The sequence below is a fragment of the Triturus cristatus genome, chromosome 6 (assembly GCF_964204655.1).
Source record: "Triturus cristatus chromosome 6, aTriCri1.1, whole genome shotgun sequence".
In the NCBI taxonomy this organism is placed as follows: domain Eukaryota; kingdom Metazoa; phylum Chordata; class Amphibia; order Caudata; family Salamandridae; genus Triturus; species Triturus cristatus.
This window is the reverse complement of record NC_140589.1, coordinates 1,244,306,152-1,244,331,657: the sequence shown is the minus strand read 5'-3', so window position 1 is coordinate 1,244,331,657 and position 25,506 is coordinate 1,244,306,152. Positions and strand designations below refer to the sequence as shown.

At 47.3% G+C, this 25,506-nt stretch overlaps 1 protein-coding gene across 1 annotated transcript in view; it reads right to left on the bottom strand.

Annotated features, from left to right (window-relative positions):
- Nucleotides 1–25,506, bottom strand: part of TTC27 (tetratricopeptide repeat domain 27) — a 1,631,130-nt gene that overhangs the window by 518,475 nt on the left and 1,087,149 nt on the right. The window contains exon 10 of the mRNA XM_085612184.1: nt 11,692–11,805. Within this exon, the coding sequence (XP_085468310.1) occupies nt 11,692–11,805 (114 nt within the window). The remainder of the gene's footprint in view (nt 1–11,691; nt 11,806–25,506) is intronic.

The following is a 25,506-nucleotide window of genomic DNA, read 5'->3' as shown; positions in this document are numbered from 1 at the left end:
CCTTCCGATACTTGGGACTGCGCATTTACCGTCGGCCGGCAGACCTAATAGATGGTAACCTGGACAGGGCCTTCACGGCCATTAAATCCCAAGTACGCTTCTGGAACACGCTTCCGGTCACGGTTACGGGTAGAGTGGCGCTGTCCAAAATGGTGGTCCTCCCGCGGCTCCTGTACTATTTCGCTAATCTACCTTTTTACATCCCAGCGGCCTTCTTCACCAAGCTGTCGCAACTCCTTAGGGACTTCATCTGGGGGAATAGCCGACACAGGATGTCCCTCAAGAAACTATACCTCCCGACGGACCAGGGAGGGTTGGCGGCACCCTGCTTCGAGCATTACTATCTAGCGGCCCAACTGCAGTGGATGGCGCACTGGTTCGCGGATAGGGGTCGTGAGGACACTGCGTCCATGGACCCACCGTATACACTTGAGCAGTTGTTGGTGCTCTTCCATCCGGCCTCCAGAGGTGTGGGCCCGGCCCCGCTCCTCCTCGCGGTGGCGTACCGATGTTTCCGCAGAAGCTTCTTCCTTACTCGGCACGTGCTCCCGTACGCGCCAGCGCTGCCATTGGAGGGCACCCCCAGTGGAGTGGGACCGCTCACCGCCCATGCGCTTACACAGTGGCATGAGGCAGATATTCGGACCCTAGGAGATCTGTACCGAGACGGAGAGCTCCTTTCGTGCGACTTGCTGGTGGAGGAAGGGGGATTACCGCCAGGACAGTTCCTGACGTATCACTCCTTAATTCGGACTTTGGGCGCTCGGTGGGGGGACATGGCAGTGGAGCCTGGCCAGCACCTTACCATACAGTACTTACACGTTTTGGGCAGGAGCTGCCACCTGATTCGGTGGTTTGCGGCATCGTTGAGGACGCACACGGCGATTTCCCTAGAGCCGCTTAGGCACAAATGGGACGCAGACTTGGGGAGGCAGTTGACGGATAAAGAGTGGGAACGCATACTGAAAGGCCCGGTGCGCATCCCTAGAAACATGCGCCTCAGGCAGATACAACTATTCGTTATCCACAGGGCATATCTTACTCCCGCGGTACTTAACAGTTACTACCATCACGCAAACGCACGGTGTCCGAGATGCGCTGCACCGGGGGCCGACCTCATACATATGCTGTGGGGCTGCTGCAAATTGCACTCCTACTGGCGTGCAGTTCACGACTCCCTGCATATTATAACGGGAAGGGATATACCCTTCGACTGGGTGGTCTACCTACTGCATCACTTCCACAGGACGCGCACAACTAAAGTGATGTCTCGGTTTCTGGATATAGGGCTCGCGGTTGCAAAGCGCCTCATAACCAGGCGGTGGAAGGCACAAGACCCGCCCCATCCACGGGCATGGGGGCGCTCACTTGCTGCATGGGCCGGGCGGAGGGAACTGCTATTAGGCGGGAGGAGACACTAGGGTTGAGGAAGACGCCCATAGCCGCGCAGTGGGAGGGGATGCTTCAGGCCCTCAGACATGCTGCGGAGGGGGATGGGAGGGATGAGCAAGGAGGGGGGGAGTTGACACCCCGTCGGGCAACAGACGATCCACCAGCGTGACCCTGTAGGGTTCCACACACACAACACGCACCCGCAATGAGCGAGAGGGGGCGACGCACCCGAACGCGTGACTACGTGCTGCAGATTCGTCACTACATGCAATTGGGGGAGAGGGAGACTACACAGGGGGCAGGGACAGCGATGGACACACTGGAGCTGATCTACTTTTGAGGTGGTTGAGGTTATTTAGGTTTGTTTCCTTATTGTTTCTGTACAGTAGTTGCAGATGTGGCTGTGGGACCCATCGGGATATCCTGACGAGCCCACGTGGGGGCATGCAGGGCTGCACGCATCAATGTTTGAAATTTATGCCTCCTTTAGGGGTTCAATGTAGCTGGATGGAGTTCTTCACGCTGCGACCTAATTTTTGTATCTTTTAGGTGCACTATGCACTGCTGTTATACACGGGGAGCCCGTATGCTAATGTACCGAATGTCTGTATTGGTGTTTGGAAAAACAACAAAATTAATAAAAATAGATGTTAAAAAAAAAAAGAGCCCTGTCCTCTTCTGGTACACTAAAATGCAACAGGGCCCCGGGGGACACCTTATGATCAGAGGTCAGATGTGAGGTTACTAACACGTGCCTGTGTACACAACACAAATGTACTGTGAGGACAGCAACTGGAGTCAAGACTCTGCACACCATTGTGTTCCACAATGAATATGCTACTTACCAGTATGCATCTGTTCTTGGCATGTAGGGCTGCTGACATTCATATCTGTGCATAGATCGCCGCCTAGTGTTGGGTCCGGATGTTTGCACGTTGTTGTCCTGGAAGAGTCTTCGAAGTATCCTGGGATAGGTGACTCCTCCCCTGAACTACAGTGCGCATGGGCATCCTCTCCATCCTCAGATTGTTTTTCGCCATTGTGGCAGTGATGGAGTAGATACAGAAAGTGATGACCATGCTTACAGTAATTCTGAGAGCTGCAGCTGCTACAGGCGCCGGGGAGGAGGGAGGGCGATATGAATGTCAGCAGCCCTACATGCCAAGAACAGATGCATACTGGTAAGTAGCATATTCAGTTCGAGGCATGTGGGCTGCTGAATTCATATCTGTGCATAGAATACATAGCAGTACCTCCTATTAGCGGCGGCTACGAGTGCCAGCTGCAGCGGTCTGAAAAAGAGTTTTGAGAACAGCCTGTCCTACAGCTGCCTGCTGTTTTGATTGCACATCTACACAATAGTGTTTGGTAAATGTGTGTGAAGTGGACCAGGTGGCTGCTCTACATATATCATGCAAAGGGATGTTTCCCAGGAAAGCCATGGAGGCCCCTACCTTACGTGTTGAGTGGGCTCGTGGGGGAATCGTTAATGTGCGTTTAGCCTTTTGATAGCAAATTTGAATACATTTAACGATCCATCTGGCTATACCTGCTTTGGAGATAGCGTTACCTTTGTGGTGTGGGGCAAAGGCAACGAAAAGTTGTTTAGTCTTCCTAAAGATCTTAGTCCTGTCGATATAGTACATGAGGGCTCTCTTCACATCTAGTGTATGGAGTGCTCTTTCTGCGACAGTTTGTGGGTTTTGAAAGAAAACAGGCAGTTCAATAGTTTGATTCATGTGGAACTGCGATATCACCTTGGGCATGAATTTGGGGTTGGTACGTAGTACGACCCTGTTGGCGTGAACCTGTATAAATGGCTCTTGAACGGTTAGTGCCTGGAGTTCACTAACTCTTCTTAAAGAAGTGATCGCTACTAGGAAAGCTACTTTCCAGGTAAGGAATTGAATCTCGCATGAGTGTAGAGGTTCAAAGGGTGGACCCATCAGGCGTGTGAGGACCAAGTTGAGGTTCCACATCGGAGCCGGTGGGTGGCTTGGAGGAATTACTCGTTTGAGTCCTTCCAAGAATGCTTTGATGGCAGGCACTCTGAATAAAGAGAGGTGCTGCCTGTTCTGGAGATAGGCTGATATTGCGGTCAAATGGACACGTATAGAGGTGTACGCCAGATTGCATCGGTATAGGTGTAAGAGGTAACAAATTATGTTTTGGATGGATGCGTCTAGCGGGTTAATGTTATTATTATTGCAATAAATGACGAACCTTTTCCATTTGGCTGCATAGCAAGCTCTGGTAGTGGGTCTTCTAGCTTCCTTAATGATGTCCATACAGTCAGGTGGCAGGTTTAGGTAGCCAAACTCTAGGACTTCAGGAGCCAGATTGCCAGGTTCAGCTGTTGCGGATCTGGGTGCTGAATCTCTCCATGGTTCTGCGTCAAACGCGCGCGTTTGATCCGCAGCCTTTGATGCGGCACCACGGAAAGTTCGAGAAAAGTGGTGTACCATGGCTGGCGTGCCTACGTTGGAGCAACCAGGACGAGTGTCAGTGAGTGTTGTCTGAGTTTGCGAGCCACCAGCGGTATCAACGTTGCTGGGGGAAAAGCGTACGCAAATCTGCCGGACCAGTTTATCCATATCGCATTGCCCTGCGACTGTGGATGTGGGAACCTGGCGGCAAAGCTTTGGCATTTTGCGTTTTCGCTTGTGGCGAATAGATCTATCTCTGGATGACCCCATTGCTGGAAGTACGGTTGGAGTACTGATGGGTGTAACTCCCACTCGTGCATCTGGTGGCTGTGTCTGCTGAGCAGATCCGCCATCTGGTTGTCCTTGCCGGGGAGGTGTTCCGCCATGAGGAACATGTTCCTCTGAATGGCCCACTTCCACATGCTCTGAGCCAGATGAGACAACTGTGGAGAGTGTGTTCCTCCCTGCTTCTGTATGTAGTACATGGCGGTCATGTTGTCCGTCCGGATCAACACGACTTTGTTGCACAAGTGTACTTTGAATGCTTTCATAGCCAGGAAGATTGCCATCAGTTCTAGAAGGTTGATGTGCATCTTCTTTTGTTGTGTTGTCCATAGTCCCTGCACTGTGTAGTTGAGTACATGAGCTCCCCATCCCTGGAGAGACGCGTCCGCTGTCAGTATTATCTGTGGAACAGGCTCTTGGAACGGTCGGCCCTTGCAAAGGTTTTGTGGATTCCACCAATGCAGAGAGTTGTATGCCCGACCGCTCACCAACACTAGGTCTTTTAGTTGTCCGTGAGCCTGATTCCATTGACGTGCTAAGCACTCCTGAAGCGGGCGCATATGTAGTCTCGCGTGTGGGACTATGAAAATGCAGGAGGCCATCATGCCTATCAACTGCATGAACACTCGCGCGGGAAGGGAGTGTTGTGGTTTGAACTTGGAAATCAGCATTTGCATGCTGTTGATTCTCACTAAATTTGGCTGAGCTGTGGCCGCCAGAGTGTCTATGGTCGCACCTAGGTACTGTTGTACGTGTGCGGGTTGGAGATGTGATTTTGGGTAATTTAGTGAGAACCCCAGACTGTGAAGGAGGTGAATGGTGCGGGACATGTGGCTGGCACATTGCTGGGCTGACTTTGCTTGAACAAGCCAGTCATCCAGGTAAGGGTAGACGTGTATGTGCTGCCTCCGTAGATGTGCAGCCACAGTAGCTAGGCACTTTGTGAAAACTCTGGGTGCTGTTGTCACGCCGAAGGGAAGGACTTTGAACTGGTAGTGCTGCCCCTGAACAGTGAACCTGAGGTATTTTCTGTGTGAGGGGTGAATGGGTATGTGGAAATACGCATCTTTGAGGTCCAGTGTGGCCAGGAAGTCTCCCTGCTTGAGCAGCGGGAGGACTTGCTGTAGTGTGAGCATGTGGAAATGCTCGGAGAGAATGTAGCGGTTGAGGGGTCTCAGGTCTAGTATAGGTCTGAGTGACCCGTCCTTTTTCGGTATTAAAAAGTACAGGGAGTACACCCCCGTACCTTGCTCGTGGACGGGTACGACCTCTATTGCGCCTTTTAGTAGCATACTTAGCACTTCCTGCTGTAAGAGCGTTAAGTGCTCTGAGGACATAGGACGGTGCTTTGGAGGTATTGTGGGTTGAGTTGAGGTTAATTCTAGGCAGTAACCGTGTTTGACAATATCTTTGACCCACCTGTCCGTGGTGATGGAGTCCCACGTGGAGAGGAACCTTTGTAGCCTTCCCCCGACAGGTGTTATGTGGTCGGGAGGAAGGGAGAGGGCGTCACTGTTTGTTCTTGGGGGAGGACCTGGTGTTGCCGTATCCGCGTCCTCTGCCCTTTGTGCTTGAGCCACGATATCCACCCCGGGTGTTTTTATCGTAGGAACTTTGTGTGTTTCCCTTGTTGTAGGTTTGCTGTGACCCCTGTCCTCTACCTGCTCCTCTATTTCCGGGGCGACGAAAGGAGCCGCTCCGAAAGGACTGCGTTTGGAGAGCCCCCATGGACTTTGCAGTGTCTGTGTCTGTTAGACTTGGGGGTCTCTGGTTGGCGCAAGGTTGCCCTTGTGTCAAGCAGGAACCCTCTCCTCTATGTCAGGGCGCAGGATAACCCCTTGTGAATGACCCTTGCTCACCCTCTAGGTGAGTGGCGTGAGCAGCCAAGGCGATTCCTCAGGCGTTGTTGGTTAAGCACTTACAATCGCACACACAGTAAATACATCAATCCCCCCAGAAACGGACACCAGACTTGGATATGTAGAAAAATACGTTTCTTTATGTAAAAATAGGTATATATATCTCAGCAGACTTATCACAAGACCAATAACGTTTTCGCTAGGCCACCAGGTTGTAAAGCAGGCAAATGTTCTTTGTTCGTAGCTTCAAATGGATACTTTGTAGTCTCTTGCAAATGTTACTTGTGGTTCCAGTACTCACAGCGATCGGTTCCTGCGAACGGGGAAATAAGGCGTTGCGGGCCCCGAGCCCGATACTGGAACTTCTTTCGTGATGTGGAGAGTCGGCACAGGTCGGTGCGACTCTCAGCTTGGGCAGTGTTCTCGGGTCCTCAATCAGCGGGTGTGGGCAAGTAGGCAGGCGCGGCCAGCGACCCTTTAGCACGGCGGTGCAGGGGGGTCTCCACAGCGGGGGCGGCGCGGCCTGAGATGTCCGGGGATAGCGAAGCGGGGTCACAGGGCACGGTCAGTGCAGCTGGCTGACCCGGCGTAGATCACAGTCGTCGGACGGTTTCCGGCGGGAGGGGTGATAGCGCGGTCAGCGCGCTCCAGTGGCAGGCGGTGACAGGGAGGCAGGCAACCTAGCCCGGGGACAGAGAGCGGCTCCGGTCGGAGCGGGGCTCTCACGGGTTTTGCGGCAGGCAAGCTCCTGAGTGTCACGGCCCTAGGAGGGGCGATGAGGGGCGCAGTCTCTTTCCAGCGGGATGCACACACGGCTCGAATTGGAGGACGAGCAAAAGCACAGAGAACCCACTGGTCCTGGGGTTCAGTTCAGGGGGCAAGCTCAGATCAAGCCCTTGGAGAATGTTTAAAGCACAAAGCAGCAAAGTCTTTTCAGTAGTCTCTTCCTCTCCTTTCTCAGCAAGGCAAGCAGCAGGCCAGCTCCTCCAGCGTCTTCTTCTCCTTCTAGTCGGGCAGAGGTTCTTTGTGGTAAAACAGGATTCTGATTTCTTAGGAGCCAGGCTCCTACTTTTATACCATGGTTCTTTTGTTCTTTAGCGCCAGGGGGCCTGGGCCTGGCTCAGTCCAGTTCTGGAGCACTTTGTTATGGTGACTCTGCTCTTTCCTTTCAGTAGCAGGGCAGAGACATCAGCCGCTCCACAGGGGGCGGCGCCGGCTTTGTGGGGGCAGAGCACAGGTCTATTCAAGAGTCAAGGTGTACTCCTCCCACCCATCCTGGTGTCACCTCTCTACCCACCACCTGGCAGCCAACCTGTCTCTGGGGATTCCCCACCCCTGCTCCTTACTGTCGCTAGGCAGAACACACCCACACAGCAGAGGCGGACTGAATGGCCAGGTCAGTAAATACTAACTTTCTAAAAGTAGTATTTACAAACCCAGGATATTAAAATAAACTTGACTACAAGAAGTATTTTATTATTCTGAGTTCAGGCATACTAAACTTGACATTCTACCATGCTCTCTGAGTCCACTGGGGTCACAGCGTGTAGTGACTCCAGCAGCCCATTCTGGCCTATGGAGAGCAAGTAGCCTTCAATAGTGAAAAACGAAAATGGCGGTAATTCACTACTAAGACATGCCACCCACATCAGGGCATGTCCTACCTTATGCCTACAATGCACCCTGCCCTTGGGCCTGCCAGAGGGGTGGCTAATATGTAGGTAAGGGAAGGTTTAGGGACTGGCCAGTGGGGCCACTTGCGCAGTCAGCGCGACGGTCCCAGACCGCGCACAGGGTCTGCGGTGGTAGACCCTAGACATATTTTACAAGGCCGCTTTCTGTGGGTGGCGCAACCAGCGCTGCAAGCCCACCAGCAGCATTGGCATTCACAAGCCCTGGCACCCCTGGTGCCCTTTACTGGGGACTGACAGTGAATCCAATAAACCAATCATGGACATCAATTACAGGTACAATTTACTAATGAGCACTTGCACTGCGGCACGGATTAGCCGTGGCGCAGTGCCCTGAGCGGACAACACCAGCAAAACAATCGAGGCACACCATCAAAAAGTGGAAGGGAAACTCACGCCAAGGTGCCAGGTCTAACAGTGTCCTTTTTTATTTTCTCTAGGGTGGTGTCAACCTCTGGCCCGAATAAGTAGTCGGGGTTGACAGGCTGGTTGAGGATGTTATTTTGTACCTCAGGTTTGAATCCGGAGATTCGTAACCAGGCGTGTCGTCGCAACATGACGCTAGTGTTTATGGCTCTGGCAGCTGTATCTGCGGCATCCAGTGCACACTTAATGGATGCGTTTGTGAGGAGTTGTCCCTCCCTGATGAGGATCTCTGCTCCCTCTTTGAATTGGTCAGGGAGATGTTGGAGTAATGTTTCTAATGTGTCGTAGTGTGCTCGATCGTAGCGAGCGAGGAGCGCCTGAGTATTGGCAATACGCCATATGTTAGCTGCTTGGGCCGCAACCCGTTTGCCGGAGGTCTCTAGCACCTTGGACTCTTTGTCCGGGGGAGGAGCATCCCCTGTCGTTTGCGAGTGTGCCCGTTTGCGAGCATTCGCAACTACTATGGAATCCAGAGGTAACTGGCCTCTAATGTAGGTAGGGTCCCCAGGCGCCGACCTGTATTTCTTGTCGATCCTGGGGTTTATTACTCTTGCCCTGGTGGGTTCTTTGAAGATGTCCTTTGCTGGTTTGAGGACACCTTTCAACATGGGTAGAGTTTTTATATTCCTTTCTGAGGATGCGAAAGTATCCATGAGGAAGTCGTCCTCGACGGTGTCAGAGTGGAGTTGCACACCATGATTGGCCGCAGCACGTTCAATGAGGGCGTTGAATGCGGCAGTGTCCTCTGTGGGAGATGTTTTCGCTCCATATAGTTGCGGGTCCTGTGTATCCATAGGTGCACCCGGGTCTACAGGGTCATCCCAAGCTTGGTCAGGGTCCTGTTGGCCTTCAGGGTCCATCTCTCTGGGGTAGGGGACGTGGTCACTCATATAGTCCTCCAAAACGTCTGTTTCGGAGTGTGTGGGAGAGAAGGACTGTGGATCTTGGTAAGAGGAATGGAGAGGTTCGTAAAGAACTGGTTCCGAAGCCACTGGCAGCTTTTTCTTAAGCGGGATCCGGTAGGAGTCCAAAGCTGGCTCGGAGGTTATTCTCCTCTTGTGGAGCATCATTCTGCCGGTGTCGGCGTCGATGATGTGTGATGGTGACGTCTCTGCAGGAGAGCGTTCGGCAGGCGTGATCGTGGTGTGGGTGACACGTGTTCTGATTTGGAACAGTTTTGGGGCCGTGGACGGCGGTAGGCCAAAAGTGATGTTGGCCGGTGCCGGAGAGGCTGTTGGAGCTTTTATCGACTCGGAGCCTGACGTGTCCTGGAGGACTGCCTTGTGTTTGATGCGTTGCAAGGACGCAGCAACTGGCCGCAGCTGGAGCGCCATCGGTTCTTTGGCGCCGACCGGTTCTGTAGAGGCGGGCGTGGACTTCTTCGGCGCCACTGGGTCATCGAGTCGAGGAGCGGTAGTAGCCGTCGACGCCGTCGATGATTGTGCCTTTGGTGGTGCTGTCGAAGCGGTGTGAGACGCAGCAGCCACTTTGACCTTTGTGGCCGGAGCCGATTGTTTCGGTGCCGGGAGCCGAGTAGGTTTGGCGGCACCGAAGGTCTTTTTCCGTGTGTCGGCGCCGACGTCGGCTGCTGCAAGCTCGGCACCGAAGTCTCGTTTGGTGCGGTCGGTGCCGACGGGTTTGGCTGGCGTCGAAGGTGTGGTGGGCTTCGATCCGACCAGCGTCACTTTTGGTTTCGGTTTTTGATGAACCAATACAGCTTTCGGTTTCGGTTTCGAAGAAGGGAAACCAGCCGTTTTGGGTAGTAATGGCTGCCGCTGAATGTCCGAGGCCGGGCCAGAGGGCGGGGCCGAAGAACTGTGGGATAGGTCTTGGGTAAGGCCCGAAGGCGATCCCTCGACCGGAGCCATAGACTGGCGCACTGGGATATCCTCAGTCTGTACGGGTAGGCCTTGCTCGTCACCGGAGCTACTCTCTTCAGCCCCTAAGGCCTCATTGTAGTCTCCTACCTCGGTGTCGGCTTCATCTCTGTGAAAGAGTCGTTCTTCGATGTCTTCCGATCCGGAGTCGTGTTCGGAAGCGGGGCTGGAGGGTAGGTTCTCCACATCTTCGACATCTTCGTCCTCGGCGCTGAAGATGTTGGTCGGGGCCGGTGCCGCTTGCTGCGCTTCGAGTCTCGCTGCTCGTCGATTCCGGAGAGTCTTCTTGGATCGGAATCGGGCACAGGCCATACATGTGGACTCGTCGTGATCCGGTGAAAGGCATTTGTTGCACACCGGGTGGACGTCGACATGGGGATATTTCGCATTGCATACAGGACACCGCTTGAATGGTGTCCTCGATTCCATCGTCGGTGTCGGGTCGATGGTCGGGTAAGATGCGAAAAAGTTGTTCTTGAAGTTAGTAAACTAACAAAGATACTATCGATACCGATCGGGAACAGTACCGACGCGAACTAAAGGCCTTTTGGCCTGGAAAAAGTTTTTCCTAACTTGAGTCAAGATAAGCACATCCGAACCCAATGGCGGAAAAAAACAATCTGAGGATGGAGAGGATGCCCATGCGCACTGTAGTCCAGGGGAGGAGTCACCTATCCCAGGATACTTCGAAGACTCTTCCAGGACAACAACGTGCAAACATCCGGACCCAACACTAGGCGGCGATCTATGCACAGATATGAATTCAGCAGCCCACATGCCTCGAACACATTAATACTAGCCATTTAGTTCTATGTTTATGGTGGCTGTTCTTTATGGGTTGTATCCCAATACTGTTAACAGATCTATTATCCTAATACAGTTTGATCTTTTGCTTACCCATCCCCTGTACTCTCCCATTTCCCCCTCTGTATACATTCCTTACCTCATTTGGTTTTGCGTTGTAATACACTTTTTCTGCCCAGCTACTGGGAGAAGTTGCTGATAGTCGTTGCTGATATTGGGCTCTTTCTATAGCTTCGCTACATGCAGCAATTTCCCTCAGTTTTATAGCCTTATATTTTAACCCAATGTACTGTCACTGCACCTATGCTTTGGGAAGACGTTTATTATGTGCCACGTTTACCTAGCACCAAAACCATATGATCATTGAAGATGTGCTTTGAAAAAAGGTGGAAATGCTGCATGAGAGAATGGGATGTGGAAATGGGTAGTCCGGGAACCTGCAAGAGAAATGACCCTAGGGAGACGTGTGATGATAGTCTGTTCCTTCAAGCTAAGACCCTCTATGTGTAGTTGAGCCATTGGGCTGGGTACGTCTGCGCGCCCAAGAAATTTGTGTGCGATCGTAGGCTCGTAAGGTCTGAGTGGGCTTCTACCTCCTAGCAAGGATCCCCACATGTGTTTCCTCATGGAGAGCAGAAAATAAGTCATGTGTCGCTGACACGGAAAGCGTTGCTGTTACCCAGTTCCTCGAATGAAACACAGATGCATAAGTCGTCCACAGTTTTGGTTTAACAGATTTGAGAAGCAACTTCAGGTCAACTGCTGAGCCTCTCACATATATAGAATGAAGACACAGGAGACCACTAATTAAGATTATGTTTGGATAGACAACTGGAAAATTCCACCTTGATCATTTCTTCCTTTGAATAAAAACTTACAGATTGCAGAATGGGGTAAACATGAATGTAAAAATAAACAACCCTTGCCTTACCTGTGTCTGGGTCATTGCGCGCTCTATCCGCCGGCTGCTGCCCTTCTCAAGCTTTGTTCTCAAGAATAGCACCGTAGTCTGAATAGACCAAAATTTGGGCTGGGAAAGCAAATACTGCAAGAAACAAACGGACACAATAAACTCTACTGCACACCGAAATAGTCAGACTCCTTCGACTATTTGGACGAAATCAACATGGAGCAGAAGGTGTAGCAAGAGCTGCCATACTTATGATCAAAATCATAACATATTGCATTAAGTTAGCATTTTGTCACAGTGATTAGTCTTTTAGTGGCTGCAGACAGGTTAAGTGTGCAAACAGCTTATGACAACCAATAACATTTGACAAACGACCCTTGCAGCTAAAATGCAGACTGCTACATCGTTTGGTGGGTAAGAAAGAACAACCAAAACTGAAGACTGAACTTTCCTCAATCATTATTTAACTCGAACTAAATGTACTCCTAGTAGAATAACATCGGCTTACTTGCATTCACTTATTCCACAGTCTACATTTTTACTTACCTTTCAGTAGGGCATTACACTTTAAAGCAAGTTCATGTGGTATTTGTATTACCAATCACTTGTAGGCCGGTTCTCTTGTATTTTGCTTTCCAGCAAGAAAGCACGGTTAAAAACACAAACGGAAAAAACTGCAGCCCAGTGCATGTTCTACTCCTTTTATTTATGCCAAATTAATTTGGTTTACAGAAAGTTTTGGGTAATCAGTAAGATTAGAGTTAAGAAACAGAAGCTTGAATAATTAAGTAGCATTAGCAATACTTAAACGGAGAGTCAGACAAGTACCAAAGTCAGTCAAAACAGGTTAATTATTTATATATTTTATATAGTGGCAACTTCTTTGGAGAGCTTTGAGACAATAATAGTTTAAACAATCCCTGGCAAAGTCAATACGTTTGGTCTTGGATAGCGGATGCGATAGCTTTGAATTTTTTTTTTAATGCTTGCATATGCCAAAAAAGAAGAAAATACTCTATGCATCCTAAAAATAATGGCCATATGCTTGCAAACACGTTCTTAAAAAATAATTATGCATTGAAAATAATAAATTCAATGTTAGTTTGAGCATTTTCGAGCAGGCAGGTATACTTCGGTCCCTTATTTAGTTTTCATTCAACTGACAGGAAAATATATATCTTATTGACACAGAAAATGTATTAGTGGCCTGGAGATGCTATAACCTGAAGATATATAAAAAATACACATGGAAAATAAAAAAACTATGAAGACTGAAAAGAGAAATAAAACATTACCAAAGGACAATATTGTCCCACCAGCCCAGGCATCCAAGTACAATTCATTTTAGGCAGATGTGCATATGTAATCAGGCTAAATGCAATCATTCACAGTGCAAGACAGCCAATCGCTGAAGTTGGCTGACCCAAAAGCTCATCCCATGCTCTATGTTGTGGTTGAAGGAATTGAAACGTGAATCACAGGAGAGCGGATCAATGGATAAGGAAAGCAGACCCAAATTCTCTGTACAGATACATTTATGTATGTATTTTTTAATTAGGAATTTCTTGATTACACGAGGCTACATACATTCCTACACATTTTAAAGCAACAGCACAAATTAGGGAATGCAGACAGTCAGTGCAAGGAGATTGTGCACTAAGTATCAAGGAGTTGTAAGTAGGCCTGGGCGGTGAACGCCGCTCCGTTCGCTGAGTTTTCTGCACTACGAGCTCCACGGAGCTCACAAAGTGCAGAAAACTCACTCCGCGTAGTGCAGCAGGTTTTTCTCTCCGCTCAGCCTCGTGAATGGTAAGTTCGCAAGTGCGAGCTGTCGCTCGGGTAGAGTTTCTACCCCAACAGCAGGAAAGCCAGCGCGAACTGCAGTTCGCACTGCACTTCGCCACTTGCGGAACTCCGCGGAGTTTTTTTGTCTCTTCACAGAGTTCCTCGTAGCGAAACTACGCCCAGGCCTGGTGTAAATTAAACCTGGATTAGAATGAGCTCTTAGATTCCACAAAAGTTAAAAGAGGGAGAATGACACCATATAATAAAGTCTACACATTTCACAAATGCCGTACCCGAGGGTGTCCAGTGAAGTCCCTGCAATTATCTTAGCTATCCCCCAACTCATAATGGTATCTGAGACTCGAAACCAAAACTTTTCCAAATTTATATCTGGTAATTGCTTTATGCTGCTTACAAAAATTCCAAGCAGGTCTTTCTTCAATAGACCTAGTTAGCACATCCTAGGTGATCCCAATAAAAAGCATTGTCTAGGCAAACATTAACTGAATTCCTGCCCTGCTTATACATTTCAATGCCGTTCCAGTTTGAACCCGGCCATATGCAAATCAGTCTTGACCCTGTGCCTCATGGGAACAGTCCAGCCCGAACTGCCAAGCCAGGTCCTCTCTGGACTGGAAACAAGCATCCTAGTACCGGTTTCGGGGTTTCACCCCTCTTCAGTCAGATCAGTTGACTGGGGGTGAATGTTTGATTTGCTCAAGCGCTCCGTCCATCATTCCCTTTGGTATCGCTTTGTTGGCAGGGTATGCCCAGACGTGGGTCCCTTGCTCACTTTGCCACTGGATTCAAGATAGCCTGGCTGATGAGGGTTATGAACCCGAAACCGGTCCCAGGATGCTTGTTTCCGGTCCAGGGAAGACATGGCTTGGCAGTTCGGGCTGGACTGTTCCCATGAGGCACAGGGTCAGACTGATTTGCATATGGCCATGTCTGAACTGGGGTGGTGGAGTGAGCTAAAGAATGATGATGGATTAAACCCAGATCAGTTGACTGGGGGTGAGTGTTTGATTTGCTCAAGCGCTCCGTCCATCATCCCCTTTGGTATCGCTGCTTTTAAGTTTGGCTAGCTCCATGCCGTTCCTGTCTTCAGCCTGTCATTTCTGTCTCAAACAACTGTTTCCAGTCCTGAGCTGAGGTAAATGGTGCAATCAGGTAGACCTGAGAGTGACGCTTTTGTTGTTTCGGTATCTAGGATTTTACCAGTAGAATCACTTCTTCCCTTTCTTGAATGGAAATTCACGATTACAACTCAGGTGTATATTTAATTTAGGACCGCATCTTGCTGGATGTAAGAGGCTTATACTTGAGGAAGACTGTGGAATTGGTGTGGAGTGCAAATCAGTGCTTCGAACCAAACCAGAGATCAAGGAGATTGGAACCTCAGGCACAGGCCTGGGTTATGAGGTGGAGACTAGTGGTGGGAAGCAGAGTTCCGCGACTTAACTATCCCCATTGCACATTTGCCTAAGTGTAGCCAACCAGTGCTTCAAACTTCTACACTTATGTTTCAGGCTATAAACAGTGCAGGGGAGTGAAACTGGGACTAGGAATCGTTGGATTTTAGAATTTGTGTGAGAGCTGCAATGAGAAAGCCACAGAAGGAGACCCCTTGAGGCTCCAAAGTAAACTACGACAAAAAAGACCAAATATATTCCCAAGCAGAAGAATTTATTTCAACTACATTCTCTGGTTTGAACAGAGGCAATGTGTGCCAAGGGTGAGGATCTGGGTGCATAGGCAGGCCTTTTGAGTTCAAGAGGTCACTCACGGCATACCTTGAGCATCTGCTTAAAAAGGATGATAACTTTGAGTGTCAGTTTGAGGATAGGAGCTTACCTTGTGCACTGAAATCAACATGGATTAACAGTATATCCCTTGCAAAATGCAATCTCTCAAAGTATAATAGATATTGAATACAAACTACCTACCATACTTCTGATGTTCCTCTCAAGAGATTGAGGGCGTGATTTAGATGTCAGCGGACGTATTACTCCGTCACAACGGTGACAGATATCCCATCCGCCGAAATATAAATTCACCAAATTATAAATCCCATTATATCCTATGAGATTTATATTTTGGCGGTTGGAATATCCGTCACCGTTGTAATGGAGTAACCGTCTGCCGAGATCGAAATCAGGCCCTGAATCTTTTAAACCCTCTTCCAAAACTGACCACTGGCCAAGCGATCGCCTTCTGGGTGACTGACCCACCGTACTCTAAATTTTCTTGATTAACCTCAATAGAGTATATCAACATTACTGCAAACAAGGTGATCTTTCCACTGCTTGCCATCGAAATGCAATGAACTTCTGTCAAACTTCTGTCTCTCTTCTGCTTTTGTATCCAGAAACAGAATTGAGGATCCATTAAGTTAGATTTAGTCTGTGCCACCTTATAGCTTGCCCTCTAGTGCCACAAACCTATTGTCAAAGTTGTCATCAGTTATCAAGAGAAAGCTAGCCAAGACTAAAGCCTGACTTGCAATAATTGACAAAACAATGCATAGGGGACAAATGTACAGGCACATGGATTTACTGAGGGTACAGTTACAGGTACATCAGGGTGTGTTTCACCTGAGAATACATTGACAATTTTTTCAAGTACTAGCAGAGATTCTACCGCTGTCTCTTCAATTTAAAATGATATGTTTGCTGGTGTCCCTGCTAAACTGCCTAAAGAGAGAGATGTTACTACTGGGCTTCTAAGGATTAATTTTAGATAAATATTACAGGGTATAATAGACACAACCAGACTTGTGCCAAACAATGTCAACGAAATGAGATACTTCATCAGAGAAGCAGCGAGGTATGCGAATGAAGAACATGATCAACTGGAGCAATTAGTTGATGAGTGTGAGGTTGTCATCCAGAGAATAAGGAAAATACAAAAAAATATAAAGTTGATTTGACTAATGAGGAAATACAAGAATTGGGATTATTGATTTCACAGGCTCACATTAAAGATCTAGATTAAGAGATAAAGGGCTGGAGAGATTTGAAGAAGAGCCGATAGGTGGAGGAAGAATGTTACTACAAAAAAAAGTCTGCAGAGGCACGAAAGAAAACAAAGGGGTTGTTAGTGATTCAGGGTGAGAGGCAGTTGCAAAATTTCCTTTAAGAGAAGTACATGGTTGGATTTATGCGCATGTGCCTTGGACGAGAGGTGATCTTAATGCCTTTCAGACAAATTTTCCAAAATTATAAGAGGAGCCTGAGAAATGGTAGAAAGAGGTTCATAGATTGACAACAATTTTGAAAATGCTTTGGACTGAACTGGATACACAGTTTGACATTGTTGTTCCTACTGATTTATGGACTGAACGTAAGGTTGCTGTTACTTGGCGGACTGAGGCGCTAGCTTGTGCTGTAACTAAAAATACTCCATCTGAGGTAGTTGCTGACAAGTGCAGAGCAGTGATAGAGCATTTCAAGAAGAAGGTGATGAAGAAGGAGATTAACTGGCCCAGAATCTTGAGATCCACACAAGAACTGAAGTAGTCGGTAGAAGCCTATGAGAGGCTTACGCAGATTTTTAAGAAACATTTTTAAGAAACAGAGTGGAGTTGAAGAACCTGAGAATGAAGGTGTAAGTGGTTTTGTTTCTGCCTTTGTTATGGGTTTGCATCCTGAGCTTAGTTCTCATTTTCACCAGACTGTGGTATGTTGGCAGACTAAGATTATCGATGAGATCCTAAAGTATGCCAAATAGAGAAGTGACTGGTTTGATGCGAAGTAGAAAAGGATCAAAAAGAAGATGATGTTTTTCCAGACTATGCAGTTTCAAAGAATTGGCAACAATCAAATGATAGGTTTTGATTCTGGTTTAGTGTCTCCACACAATTCTGGAATGAGTGCATCCAATTTAAATTGCGAGAATGGCAAATGAGATGATACAGATGCAATGTCATGGAAGAGGTGTTGTGAATAATTCTGCAGTGAATGCAAAAATTGATTTGCTGAAGAAGAGCACTGCTTGTCATTTTTGCAGTAAAATCGGGCACTGGAAGCGCAAATGCAGACAGAATTCAGACTGATTTCATTCCCCTGATGCAGCGGAATGCAAATCAGGTGCAGTCATATATAGCAGAGACCAGAGTCAAACTGGGGTGTGACAGGGGCTTCTCTCAACAAGCCAGACCCCAACCCTAAGTGAGATGGGACCAGCCAGCTTGGGGGCCTACAGCTGAAGGACTGAGGCAGCAACATTCTGAAGAATCGTTTGTGGCGTTGTGACATAACCATGGCTGTACAAAAGGGGGTGGTGATGGACGGAGCATCAGAACCAATCAAACACTCACGCCCAGTCAACAGATCTGGGTTTGATCCATCACCGTTCTTTAGCCCACTCTGCCACCCCAGTTCAGACATGGCCATATACAAATCAGTCTGACCCAGTGCCTCATGGGAACAGTCCAGCCCGAACTGCCAAGCCATGCCTTCCCTGGACCGGAAACAAGCTTCCTAGGACCGGTTTCTGGCATTTCAGCCGTCTTTAGCCAGGCTTGCTTGAATCCAGTGGCAAAGTGAGCAAGGGACTCACGTCTGAGCATACCCTGCCAACTTATGGCGAACAAAGCGGTACAAAAGGGGGTGGTGATGGACGGAGCATCAGAACCAATCAAACACTCACGCCCAGTCAACAGATCTGGGCTTGATCCATCACCGTTCTTTAGCCCACTCTGCCACCCCAGTTCAGAAATGGCCATATGCAAATCAGTCTGACCCTGTGCCTCATGGGAACAGTCCAGCCCGAACTGCCAAGCCATGCCTTCCCTGGACCGGAAACAAGCTTCCTAGGACCGATTTCTGGCATTTCAGCCGTCTTCAGCCAGGCTTGCTTGAATCCAGTGGCAAAGTGAGCAAGGGACTCACGTCTGAGCATACTCTGCCAACTTATGGCGAACAAAGCGGTACAAAAGGGGGTGGTGATAAACGGAGCATCAGAACCAATCAAACACTCACGCCCAGTCAACAGATCTGGGTTTGATCCATCACCGTTCTTTAGCCCACTCTGCCACCCCAGTTCAGACATGGCCATATGCAAATCAGTCTGACCCTGTGCCTCATTGGAACAGTCCAGCCCGAACTGCCAAACCATGCCTTCCCTGGACCGGAAACAAGCTTCCTAGGACCGGTTTCTGGCATTTTAGCCGTCTTCAGCCAGGCTTGCTTGAATCCAGTGGCAAAGTGAGTTGACTGGGTGTGAGTGTTTGATTGGTTCTGATGCTCCGTCCATCACCACCCCCTTTTGTAACTTGGTGGGTCACTGCAAAGAGGTCTGTGGTATTGCTGCACATTGATGGGTGGAGGATTCTGATGGTTTCAAATGTATGCTGACTGAGGGTTTCTTCGCCAGAGGGAGAGTAGATTAGAAGTATGTACTGCTTATGTTTAGGATTTTTATTTCTCCTAGCACCTTTGGTTAAAAAAAAAAAAGAGGATCATGGGTCAATCTTATTTTGATGATGTGACCACATTTTGGAACCCCCACTCCCCAGTTGTGCGCACCATCAAGTCTCATATAACATTTAAGAAGGAACACCACGACCGTTAAAAGTTGGGCAGAAGGGTCTCATAGGAGTAGTTAGCATGTTAACGAAGCCCATGTCCTGTGTTAGTAGCATATCGTTAAAGAGATCCCCTTGTATTGTGTGAGCAAAATTCGGAAAGCCTTCTTCATCATTAACGTCATGCATTAGGCCACAAATCCCTTTTCTTGTATATTGACATAGTGAACAATTAAAATCTCCCCCCCACAAAATAACTACATCCTTGTCCGTTGAATCCTGAAGCCATACTAGTCTACCCATCAAAGACTTCAGGATACTTGCAAACTGTGACTGTGGGACATTATTATAAAAATTAACTATAATCAACATTAAAAGTGAATCACGGGTTAAGCACATAACTTGATAATAAGGACCATCAAAGAAATTACCTTTATCAAAATTCAACAAGTTTGAAATGTATATACAAAGACCCCCCTTCGCTCTACCACAGGGAGGGGTGTGAAAAGTTCTATATCCTTCCAGGTGAATAGCCTCTACTGACCATGTTTCCTGAAAGCAAAGGATTTCGAAACTCCTTACGAAATCCAGCCATATATCATTTAACAACTTCGATTTCAAACCCGCAATGTTCCAGTAAACAAATTGAAGTCCCTCAGACCTAGTTCTGGAATTGTCACCCCCGCATATGGCTTCTAAAGTTATTGAGGGTATCAGTGGAGAAAAATAATTATGTGGGATGAGTATGGACCCCGAACTGGAAATCGGCGCAATATTAACACTGGCAGGTAAAAACTTCTGTAACTCATGAGAATTGTTGTTATTCGTAATTATCTCAGGAGGCATTATATGGGTCGTGAATTCAAAACCAAAACTGCCAGTTGTTTTAGGCGAACAAGGCATGATAACAGCCTTATGATAACGGCCTAACTGGTTCTTTTAGCCCCTGGCCTCATTATGGGTACGATTTAGGGTAGAATTTTTCGTAGGGTCCGCCAAGTGGGTTACTTTATTGTTATCATGTGACATCACCCCAATGTCTTGGATCAAGTTACTCCCTATTCTATCCATGCTACTAAGTCAATCTACTTCCTCTAGAGAAGGTAGGAGCTCATAGCGGTTGTGTGTTTGTACAGAATACCTACAACCATGTTCCTTAATTAGGGCCCTTTTTTCCAACACACTAGGTTTATAAAAGAAGCCCAAAGTTCAAGATCACGCAATCACCTGGTATTTCTTTTATGTCTCTCCCCACCCAGCTTACCCTTCTTGTCATTTTAAACTCCTTAAACAGTCTGTCCGTTTCACCTACCTTAGTCCCCAGCCAGGCTAATGACTTATTTCTCAGCACATACCACGGTTCATAAACATCATTTCTCAGTCTTAGAACATTAGTTAAAATCACTGTGTATGGGGTAGCGGCAGGTGGTAAGTCCAATGGAGGGGCGGTTAGTTCATACTCTGAGTTTACGGCCGGATCTACACTACATCGATTAATACCTTCTATATGGTTACTCATCACGGTTTGCCTACAGTGTAATCGATTTATGATACTATCCTGAGGGGCCGGAGCGTGGCCACCGGTATGCCCAAGGTTCACCTGTGTACTCCCTAGGTTTGATATGGGCTTTGACTGGTCCTTATTAGTCCTGGATTTAATGGCACTGGGATTTAATGTTGGTGCTTCAATGATTTTTAAAGATTTGGAATGGTTAGACTCTTCAATCGCTCCAAGTCTGGTTATAATATTACTTAAAGAGTCTCTGAAAAATGTATCCATAGCCTCGATTTTACATTTTATTGCCGTCACGTTGTTCTGTGTAAGTACTTGTAGGGGAGGTGACTCAGTTCCCCGAGTTGCTTTCTTAGATTTTGGGGGAGGCTTATTAGTGCGCTTTTTTACTACCTTCTGCGGGGCCACCTTAGTCCTTACAGTGGTTTCTGCCGCTATATCTAGGTCAGAAATCGGATTTTTTGTGCGTTTAGTAGGCGGTTGAAACTCTACATCCTGATCGGTAAAGGAGACATGATCTGAAATATTCAAAACACACCCATTACTTTCTACATTTAAATCATATAATATTTGTTTATTCGTATTCGGGAGTAAGTCCCCAGAACCGGCTGTACCAGCCGTGTTATCACGGGAGATGGCTTCTTCCACTGACACAATTCGATCCTCCGAGGCTCCCATGGCTCCCGTTAAATAATTTAAAATAGAGGCACATGGTCCCTCCCCCGATTTGGGCTGCTTCTTAGGCTGTGAGCTTGAGGCTTTTCTTTTCACCATTTTTCTTATATTAGCACAATGACCTAGAGACAGCAGATCTGCAATGCAAAACAATACCACTTGGGAGGGACTCAGTGCCTAGATGTTAACTTTTCGTTTTAAAAATAAGGTAGTAAAACCAGTGTCACACACAGTAGGCAATAGTCATTAGACGGACTAGTATAAATACACAAACTATTCACGTCCGATATAATGACTGATACGTTGGCGTGATAAATGACAGTACCTTGTCTAGCGAAAGTCCGAACATGTGGAACCAAAGTGCCAAAGTCTGTGGCCCAGCCTAGTCTACTCCTGGCTATGACGGGCTAAGACGGGCCCGTCTTGGCCCGGTCTTCGCCCGGGCCGTGCCCGCGTGCGTCCCGCGCTGCGGGACCTCCTTTCTGCTGATAAGTGCTCCGCCAGGGGCCGTAGTAAAAGTGCAAGGTGCAATTCAAGGTGCCCAGGGGCTGTGCAAATGACGCTGTATTCCTCGGACTCACCAGAGGACTCCCGCGCTGTGGGACCTCCTCTCTGCTGATAAGGGCTCCGCCAGGGGCCGTAGTAAAAGTGCAAGGTGCAATTCAAGGTGCCCAGGGGCTGTGCAAATGACGCTGTATTCCTCGGACTCACCAGAGGTCACCCGCGCTGCGGGACCTCCTCTCTGCTGATAAGGGCTCCGCCAGGGGCCGTAGTAAAAGTGCAAGGTGCAAATCAAGGTGCCCAGGGGCTGTGCAAATGATGCTGTATTCCTCGGACTCACCAGAGGTCTCCCGCACTGCGGGACCTCCTCTCTGCTGATAAGGGCTCCGCCAGGGGCCGTAGTAAAAGTGCAAGGTGCAATTCAAGGTTCCCAGGGGCTGTGCAAATGACGCTGTATTCCTCGGACTCACCAGAGGTCTTTACTCATTCACTGGTTTCTGAGCCCCTCAGCTCCGCTTTACATACTTTTACTTTGGTTCTCACCCCAGATGTAATTCCACTCAAGATTTATTTGTGGGTAGCATTTTGCTGTGGTTTCTCTCTCGTACTGCTCATTCTATTGACATTCTGCACACTAACTATGTATCTGTACTAATCCCCTAAATATAGTTACCAATTTCCTCATATTGTATTCCTGTAAATGTATAAAGTACACAGAAATCACATACTGCTCACCAAATGTCACTGCCTCAGAAACTAAATGACAGTAGAAAGGTCGCTACTCCAAAGTGAATGTGTAGTAATATACTCACGCATGAACTGAGAGTATAAGGTAGAAAGGTTTATTAGATCTCTCATCAAACAGCATCAGGAAGCAACTGACACCCTGGACAAGAACATTCTTGGAACACAGGACATCATGTGTTCCACCACTGCCTTATATCACTTAATAGATCACCACCACATCTCCCTTTTCCCAAAACACAATAAAGAAGAAGGAATTATAATTAAACATCAAAATATAAATCCTCAAAAAAGAAAAACAACAGAAAAAAAAATAATGCATGTTGTGAGATAAAATAAACATTTTCTTCCACTTGTACATAGCATAACAAATCTAACACTGCATCCGTATCAATATCTTAATGGTATTCTGATGACTCGTTTTTGATGCATACCATTTTCCAAAAGCAATCTATTGCTCGAACAAACACACTCTCTTCACATGCCTCAACCTTATCTCTGCATAGAATCTTCACAACCCTTGAACTATTCCACCATTGATTTCCCTTCACCTTGATGGAATGACCACTCACAGCCTCAACTTATACCGGGTCCCTGAATTTAGACTGGCATTTGGGGCACATGAGAAGGTTCTTTTAAGCAAACCCAATCTCCCTTCATGATGGCATTGCCATGCTTGCCCCCACCATGTTTATCATCAAAATTTTGCTTTGCCTTACTCTGTGCCATTTCCACCAAAGGGCAAATCCACTTGTCTATATTACATCCATGAGAAGAACCAGATCTATCCTCTTTCAGCCATGCAGGAAAAAAACACTGGGAGGCACTTGACCTCTCATAATCTCAAATGGTATTTTGTTCTAAATAGCACTGGGACTGGTGCGAAGGGAAAAAAGTATTTCCTCCACTGCGGTACGCACATCCACTCCATTCTGAATTGCCCACTGAATGCATTCTAACAAAGTTCCATTCATTTTCTCTACCAAACAATTGGCTTGTGGATGATACAACGCCACCCTTTTGTGTGTGATACCTGCTTTGGATAAGAACTCCCTCATCTCCCTAGACACAAATTGAACACCACTGTCAGAGACCAGCTCTTTTGGTAAACCTTCTCTCCGAAAAATGTTGTTGAAGAAAGAAATAACAACATTGGTGTTCGGTTCTTCAACAAAGTCTACCTCCCACCACTTGATATAGTAGTCCAACAGAACTATAGCATGTTTGAATTTAGTTGGCAGAACACCAAAAGGTCTAATGAAATCCACAGCAAGTTTTGACCAAGGTCTTTCCGGAAGGTCTACAGGATGTAAAGGTGGAGTGACAGTTTTAAGTGGTTTGTTTTTTTGCAGAGTTTTATATAGCGCGAACTTGACCCGAATCGGGTATCAGAGACTTTACATAGCACCAGTTACGTTACAAGAGGACACACAATTTATCACTAGTGACACAAATGACACAATCTCTGACTGTTTACACAATTTCCCTGTCCATGTTGGGCCACCAATACACAGCACGAACCCTTCTCTTGGTGACCATTTTCCCCAAATGGCCCTCATGACCTGCTTGGCATATACACCTTCTAAGAGAAACCGGGGGAATGAACTTATTGCCACTCATAATGAAATCATCATCCTCTAATTTTAATTACTCTGATATCTTCAAAAATGGTTGGACACTGGGATGAAGAGCAGATTCCTTCGCCCATCCATACACAACATACTGCTGTACCTTTCTCAAACCTTTATCTGTGTCCATACCCTCCATCCATTCATCTCTACAAAAGAACTCTCCAAACAAACATCCACTGCTGCTATAAGGCATTCTTGATCCTCCTCCTCAAGTTCTACCTCAGGCATACTTAGAGGACACCTTGATAAATAGTCTGCCCTAATATTCCTCCCACCAGGAATGTGTTCCGCCTCAAAATTGTATTGAAGAAGTTTTGCATTAAGTCTCGCAATCCTTGGAGTCACATCTCTAATGACATCCCCTCTCAGAATCCCAAGCAGAGGTTTGCGATCCGTCAAAATTTTGAATTTTCTTCCCCACACAAAACATGTGACATGCTCTACTGCCCAACAACAAGCAAGTAACTCTTTTTCAAGGACAGAAAATGTTTTCCTGTTTTCACGCAGAGCTCTGGCAGCAAACCCAAACGTGCGCTCACACGTACCTACATTTTGTGAAAGCGTAGCTTCCAGACCACTATTGCTTTGCATCCATAGTGAGAATGCATACACTTCCAGGCTCATAAGGTGCCAACATTTTCTCAAACTTTATCTCTGCCTTCAATTTTTCAAATTCTTCCTGACACCTCTCGTCTCACTTGAAGACTTTTTTTGTTTAGCAGATTCTTCAAATTCTCTGTCTTGATTGCAAAATTCTTAATGAACTTCACATACAACTCGCAAACCCCAAAAATGATGATACTTGTTCCTTAATGCAGGGTGCTGGCACTCCTACAATAGCCTACACTAAACCAGGACAAGGTTCTACACCCTTGGAAGAAAACACATGACCCAAATATTCTATTTGTGACTTTACAAACTCCCATTTCTTGACAATCACCACAACACCTGCTCGTTAAAAGTTTTTCCAAAACACTGGGCATAATTTTGTCAAGTTCATGGATATCTCTAGCTGCAACCAAAATATCATCTTGAAAGACAACTAACCCATTAATGCCCTTCAGTATAGAATCCATAATCCATTGAAAAACAGAAGCAGCGGATGCTAGCCCAAAAGGCATCCTTTGAAATTGAAAAGTACCCAATGGTGAGACAAACACAGTAAGGTGCCTGCATGACTGATCCAGTTCCACCTGATGATAAGCGGACGCTCAATCAATCTTGCTAAATACACAAGCAACCGTAAAACTAGACACAATGTCATCCCACCGAGGTAACGGATGTGAGTCAACCCAAATTGCTGTGTTCACACTACGCAAGTCAATGCAAACTCTTAGGTCCCCAGCTTTCTAACCAATACAGAAAGTCATAGGGAGGACTGTATGGGTTCAATAACTCCTTGGATACATATAATTTTTTCCAGAATTTTGGCCAACTCTTCCCTGATGCTAAATGGC